This window comes from Triticum urartu, chromosome 7A (genome assembly GCF_056163025.1).
Source record: "Triticum urartu cultivar PI428250 chromosome 7A, HENAU_Tu73, whole genome shotgun sequence".
Lineage (NCBI taxonomy): Eukaryota > Viridiplantae > Streptophyta > Magnoliopsida > Poales > Poaceae > Triticum > Triticum urartu.
In genome coordinates, this window is record NC_141879.1 from 683677878 (window position 1) to 683684844 (window position 6967).

Consider the following 6967-nt stretch of genomic DNA (forward strand, 5'->3'; position numbering starts at 1 on the left):
AACACCGAGAAACAAATTGAAACCAATGAATTCATTTTTTTTACAGAGTTTGGCATGATTTTTTTTTTTGAAACAAAGGCAAACGAAATTCCAAACCCCAGATCGGAGATTTGCCCCTCTCTCCCTCTCTCTCGTATCTCGATCTGGAAGCAGCGGATCCGAATATTTCTACCGCTGGAGACCAAATCTGATGCCACCCCCGCTGGGGCGCCCGGGCCAATGAGCGGCCGCCGCGTGCCCCGGGCCGTGTCTTAAGATCGGGTAATAAACAATTACTACTACTACTACTACGCGGGGGAGGGGGTGGGACCCACGCCACGCCTGGCCTCTTCATCAAGAGGGGATGAAAATATGAGTCGTGGCTGGAAATCGTTCGTGTCCCCCTTCATCACCACCTCTACGGGGCTCCAGGAAGCGTCTCCAGCCCAGATCGACACCGCCTCCCCCTTCTCCCCACACCGCCGCGCGATCCCATCTGACGCCGCCCCGGCCGACGACCCCAGCACGCCGGCCGCCATGGCGCACGGCGACCGCATGACCACCTTCGAGGAGGGCGAGCGCGAGAGCGAGTACGGCTACGTCCGCAAGGTCCGCGCCCTCTTTTCCCCTTCTCCCCTCCTTCCTCCCCGCTCCGCTCCGCTCCTCCCCCGGCTGGATCGCGGGATCTCTCCCGATCCGCGGACGCGCTCGCGCCGGTTTTGGAAATCCGGGCGTCTCTGCCGCCGGATCTCCCGAGCGCGCGCCCCGCTCGCCTCGACTGCGGCGGAGGGTTCGGCGACCCCGCTCTTCGGCCGTGTGATGATTGTCTGCGAGATTCGTCGAATTGGGCGGCCCGGTTTGGGATTCCGATTGTGTCTGGATCGTGTGATGCTTGGTCGCGCTGCCGGGTCAATGGGGCGCCATTGGATCCTTAGCTGGCCAGGCTAGCACGGAACCAGTTTGGTCGGGCCGGTCTAGATCGCGAGATTGTGCTCCGATGTGCTTCTAACCGAGCACTCCTCCTCGGGCTTTAGTTGGACGCGATGCTTCGTCGATCGATAGTGTGATCTGGAGTGACGTGAAGGGGTTGTCTTACTGGTTCCTCATGAATCGTGTTGCATTGTCTCACCATTGTACTCTGCTGTTCCAGGTCTCTGGGCCCGTGGTCGTGGCTGATGGCATGGGCGGTGCCGCCATGTACGAGCTCGTCCGTGTCGGCCACGACAGCCTCATCGGCGAAATCATCCGTCTCGAGGGCGATTCAGCTACAATTCAAGGTACGGCAGACCGCGATTTTGCCTCACATTTGCACATTGAGTTTTCTCCACAGGGATGTGCATAACTAAGAAGTTTCTCACATGTTTAATCTGTCTCTACTGTATGCAGTTTACGAGGAAACAGCTGGGCTAACTGTCAACGATCCCGTGTTGAGAACGAAAAAGGTGAAACGCTAACTGATTTTGATGGGCACTTCCAAAGCCAACTTTTGTTTTACTCTGTTTTAACACGCCATGGCTGGGTTTATGCAGCCTCTTTCATGTGAGTTGGGACCTGGTATTCTTGGAAACATCTTTGATGGAATCCAGGTAAGATAAGTGAAGCAAGCGCACATTCATTATGCTTACCTTGAGCTTCCGTTCTGATGGTATGACTAAATAACCGTCCCATTGCAGCGCCCTCTGAAAACTATTGCTATTAAGTCTGGAGATGTCTACATTCCACGTGGTGTTTCAGTCCCCGCTCTTGATAAAGATCAGCAGTGGGAGTTCCAGCCAAATAAGCTAGGTAATTTACTGTGATAACATGCTACAAAAGATAAGGACGATGTTAGCATGCCTCTACTATGTTTTGTCCAGTACATGAAGATCAATAATTTGGACTTTTGTTTCAGGTGTTGGAGATAATATCACAAATGGAGATCTATACGCTGTGAGTTTGCAGGATCTCTAATTTCCCCTTTTTTACAACTTACTATCTAGCATTCCTGCCTCTTGTTGTACAATCGGTGGATGCATCTTGTTAACTTCTATATGCATCCATTGCTGCCTTGCTGCCTCACAGACCGTATTTGAGAACACATTGATGAAGCACCATATCGCGCTCCCTCCTGGTGCTATGGGAAAGATAAGTTACATTGCCCCTGCGGGTCAGTACAGTCTGCAGGTTAGTAAATGTTACTTAAAGACCTGCTACTTCATTTCTTCTACATAACTTCATTTGACGACCTGTTGCTCTTTTTGCAGGACACAGTGCTGGAATTGGAGTTTCAGGGCATCAAAAAGGAGTTCACTATGCTCCACGTAAAGCATTTCCCCTTCATAAATTTTGGATATGTCATGATTTCACATCTCTTAACGATCATCATATTTCTGCTCTGCAGACATGGCCTGTGCGGACACCACGGCCTGTTGCGTCAAAACTTGCTGCTGACACGCCTCTTCTAACAGGACAGGTATACGAGCTAGCTACTCAAAACAATAATAAAAAGTTATTTGTATTAGTGTCAATATTTATTTGTCAAATGCACCAAACATTGGAAGTGATGTTTCCTGTGCTACTCCGTCAAATCTTGATGCATCTCACATCTATTGTGAATTGGTTTCAGCGTGTACTTGACGCACTGTTTCCCTCGGTGCTTGGAGGAACATGTGCTATTCCTGGAGCTTTCGGTTGTGGAAAAACTGTCATTAGTCAGGCGCTCTCAAAGGTCTCGTGCTATTCACCTCTTGTTGCATAACTGATACTTTAGTTCAGCTCAGGATGTTGGCCTTTAAATGTCTTATAATGTTTTAATTTCTTCTGACTCAAATTACCTTGTACAGTATTCCAATTCCGACACTGTGGTTTATGTGGGCTGTGGAGAAAGAGGAAATGAGATGGCTGAGGTCCTTATGGACTTCCCGCAATTGACAATGACGTTGCCTGATGGACGTGAAGAGTCAGTCATGAAAAGAACAACGCTTGTGGCTAACACCTCCAACATGCCTGTCGCCGCTCGTGAAGCCTCCATTTATACAGGTAACATACAATTGTTGATGTTTTTCTATTTGCATCCTAGTATTCTACTGTTACAGCCTTGCAGGCATGCCTTTCTATCTTACATAGATCCTTTTTTCGACAGCATCATGTTGCTTTTGCAATACTAAAATGAGTGCTTCTATAAATTTTATTTTAACATGGAATTATTGCAAGCCTGTGGTTTCCCTGTTTGTATCTACCTGTATGTACGATTGTAGATACTGGCTAGTTTTAGAATTTCTGGGGCTTCATGGCACAAATTTGAAAACACAACATATAAAAAGTGTAAAAGCAGCGTCCATAGGTAGAGACAGGCGGGCACATCTCTAAGGCGTTATCATTAGTTTTAGTAGAACATTTTGGATATATGCATCTTATTTTAGCATTGATTGTGATTTATTGACTACTTCGTTTTAGAAAATATAGTTTGGTTTATTATGGGAACTTGGTAGCCTACATCTACATCTTGTAGTGAATCGGCCTGAGTGATCCATCATGTACAGTTTCCTGATAATTTGCTAAAGAGCCATCGTTTTCATGCTTTTCAGCTGATTTTTCTCTATTAACAAGACAATCATGTGTTGTTTCCCTTCTATTCCAGGAATTACTATTGCTGAATACTTCCGTGACATGGGCTACAATGTTAGTATGATGGCTGATTCCACGTCCAGGTGGGCCGAAGCATTGCGTGAAATTTCAGGACGTTTGGTATGATGCTTCCTTCCGTGGCTTCCAATTTCTATCTATTGCCATTTTTGTGACTTATGTTCACTGCTGTATATATGCTCTGGTGCAAAACCTGAATTTGTTCTTATTGATTTCTAAAGTTCTAGCTACTATTCATGATTAAGGTTTAATTTTTTCTCCTTTGTCTAGATCCAGGATTATGATTAGAACTCTTTATTATTTCCCCCTTAACTAAGCTTGTTGACATTAAATAATCTGATGGTAGCGGACAGTATTTGTCAGTTTAAAGAACATTACTGCAAATGCTAGAACAATTTCTTTGCTGCAGAAGTAAAATCATGTCATACATGAAATACTTACTGCTAAGACATTTAACTACCACTAATGTATTATTGAGTTAAAAGTTACTCTTGCACATATGCGTTGATTACAGTTTACTTGCATATTAATGTGATTTTTAAACTAATGGTGTGCTCAATATGCTATAGGCTGAAATGCCTGCGGATAGTGGTTACCCCGCATATTTGGCTTCACGGTTGGCATCCTTCTATGAACGTGCTGGGAAGGTGCAATGTCTTGGCAGTCCAGACCGGACAGGCAGTGTCACAATTGTTGGCGCCGTCTCTCCTCCTGGAGGAGATTTTTCAGATCCTGTTACCTCTGCAACCCTCAGTATTGTGCAGGTAAGGAAACTGTTCGGTTACGAACCTTTAGGTAGTCGTACCTACAGAATTTCCATTGCTTTGTTACTATCAGGTATTAATTAACTGCTCTGAATTGCAGGTCTTCTGGGGACTGGATAAGAAGCTGGCTCAAAGAAAGCATTTCCCTTCTGTTAATTGGCTCATTTCTTACTCAAAATACTCCACGGTTATTCCCTAACTTGCCCAGAATTTCAATGTAACTAATGTTAGTGCTCTCTGTTGTACTGACGTACCATCGTCTGCACTGTAGGCTTTGGAAGGATACTATGAAAAGTTTGATCCTGGCTTTATTGACATGAGAACAAAAGCTCGTGAAGTGTTGCAGAGAGAGGATGACCTAAACGAAATTGTCCAGGTATTCATGTTTACCTTGTGTCTCATTTTGTTGCTGAGGATTCATTCCCAAATATGGTGACATACTTTGTTATTGTTAATTTATCATATGAGTAACAGTCATTGGTGCTTTTGTTTCCTGATTTATTTTTAAAATATTACACTTAATAATGCTTTTAGTAGGCAATGAATTGCTCTTCATTCTGTACTTTAATGTTATTTTATATTCTGAAGAGTTCCATATATGGAGAGAATAGATTGGTGCTTTTGTGGTTTGCGGAATCAATTGCGGACACATGCACATCATCATGGGACTAATATTTTCCAATTTGTCAGCTTGTTGGTAAAGATGCACTGGGAGAATCTGACAAGATTACTTTGGAGACAGCCAAGCTTCTGAGGGAAGATTATTTGGCACAGAATGCTTTTACCCCGTGAGTGATACCCTATGATTTTTATGGATATCTTCTAACTGCATAACCATTTGAGCTCTGATCATGATTATTTGTTGAAACAGATATGACAAGTATTGTCCATTCTACAAATCTGTCTGGATGATGCGCAACATTATTCATTTCAATACATTAGCGAATCAGGTAATTGCACTTTCTGTGACCTTTTTAGTGCCTAAAGGCTAATGCTTAGATTGCACAAACAGCATACATGTTTGAACTTGGAAGTATGTATCTTTGAACAATATGTTTCTTCTGTTCCATTGGGAAGGTTGCCCTTTGGTTAAAGTTTGATTTTGCTAAATTGTAATCTAGGGGATTATTGCAGAAATGCTTTATTCTTTCCTTAACTCTTATGGAAGTATCTAATTTCAGTACTTGAGTCATATCAAGTATATATGCCTAAAAAGGAAACTGCTAGTTGTATTTGACCCCAATCGTGTAGCAGCAGATGGCAGTTGCACAAAGCCCCGGTCAAAGGGGATTTCAGTTTAACTACCGTCTAAATAACGACAAAGCATTCAGTCATTCACCTAACTCTGTTTGACTTTTCTTCCCCGCCTCACCGATTTGAGCTTCTATGCGCCCTCATCATGCTAACACTGTCAGCGCTGTGACAGCAATGACAACTTGATGAGCAGACCTGGGCTTCTATACTTACACATGACATCAAATTAAGTATCCATTTGAATATAGGCTGGAATACTTACACATGGCTAGGCAACTTTGGACTAAAATATATTTTTTACAATCGAACAGGCATGACGTTTAAGCGTAAATTACTTCAAGTATAATATTAACATTGACTAGCCTAGCAATGAGCTGAAACTTGAAACTAAATTCATTCAATAAAGGTACATAGTGCACAAAAGAGAAATAAGGTAGCCAGCTGCCAGCCTAAAAAAAACTTGGACGTTTAGGGAAAAAATGTGCATCTTATATTGTACAGCTGACATATAGACTATTTATAGACCCATCTAGTATGTAAACTATTTTCATTTACTGGAACCAAGTTTCTTGTATTAGTAGAACTGGTGGAGGTAGGTCCATCATCATAAAGGAAATATGCAAACATGTAAGTTTGCTTCTTAACCTTAATATATGTATGCTTGTTTTGCAGGCCGTGGAGCGAGCAGCCAATGCTGATGGACACAAGATAACCTACGCCGTCGTAAAGAGTCGCATGGGCGATCTATTTTACCGCCTTGTGTAAGTATTCCAGCCTATATTCAAATGGATACTTAATTTGGTGTCTATCTATCTAATAAACATTTAGCAAGAATAAAAAATATTGATACTTTGTTTTTGCACTCAATAGATCCCAAAAGTTCGAAGACCCCGCAGAAGGCGAAGACGTCCTAATCGCAAAATTCCAGAAGTTGTACGACGACCTCACCACCGGGTTCCGCAACCTAGAAGACGAGGCTAGGTAAAAAAGAGAAAGAGGAAACATTGTGTATGGCCACCGTGTAAACAATAAGGAGCACCAAATGCTGTGAACGACTTGCGAGCAATTTGCTTTTGCTTCACCGGAGTTTGTGTAGATGCGAATTACGTTTCAGGATCCCCTCCCCCCCTTTTTTTGCAACAGACAGACAGACTTGTTTTTCCAGGATTTTTACATTGTTTGGTCTCCAGCGCCAGGATGCACGCCATTATTTTTTCACCATGTGTACCATTATTTGTTGTATAAGAAGATTGAACACCGGTGGACATGTTCATAGAGGAATAAGCACGATGTCCATCTACTCGAACATCAATAATGTCTATATTTATATCTATTATTTGCCATTA

General features: G+C 43.1%; 1 protein-coding gene across 1 annotated transcript; it reads left to right on the plus strand.

Annotated features, from left to right (window-relative positions):
- The first annotated feature begins 336 nt into the window (after positions 1-336).
- VHA-A (vacuolar ATP synthase subunit A) lies at positions 337-6967 on the plus strand. Its single transcript, XM_048690655.2, has 19 exons — positions 337-588; positions 1130-1256; positions 1366-1421; positions 1509-1565; positions 1653-1764; positions 1871-1908; positions 2041-2142; positions 2223-2279; positions 2360-2431; positions 2585-2686; positions 2802-2997; positions 3599-3705; positions 4173-4367; positions 4468-4554; positions 4639-4743; positions 5058-5155; positions 5239-5317; positions 6294-6382; positions 6492-6967. Exons 1-19 carry the CDS (start codon positions 352-354, stop codon positions 6604-6606), a joined length of 2031 nt encoding a protein of 676 aa, XP_048546612.1. The 5' UTR covers positions 337-351; the 3' UTR covers positions 6607-6967.

What these genes read in the sequence shown, in the direction of transcription:
- VHA-A (XM_048690655.2), top strand. Translation starts at nt 352, where the DNA reads ATGAGTCGTGGCTGGAAATCGTTCGTGTCCCCCTTCATCACCACCTCT. An exon ending in CGGGTCAGTACAGTCTGCAG is followed by an intron (nt 2,143 to 2,222) that starts GTTAGTAAATGT and finishes CTCTTTTTGCAG; the next exon opens with GACACAGTGCTGGAATTGGA. An exon ending in GCACAGAATGCTTTTACCCC is followed by an intron (nt 5,156 to 5,238) that starts GTGAGTGATACC and finishes TTGTTGAAACAG; the next exon opens with ATATGACAAGTATTGTCCAT.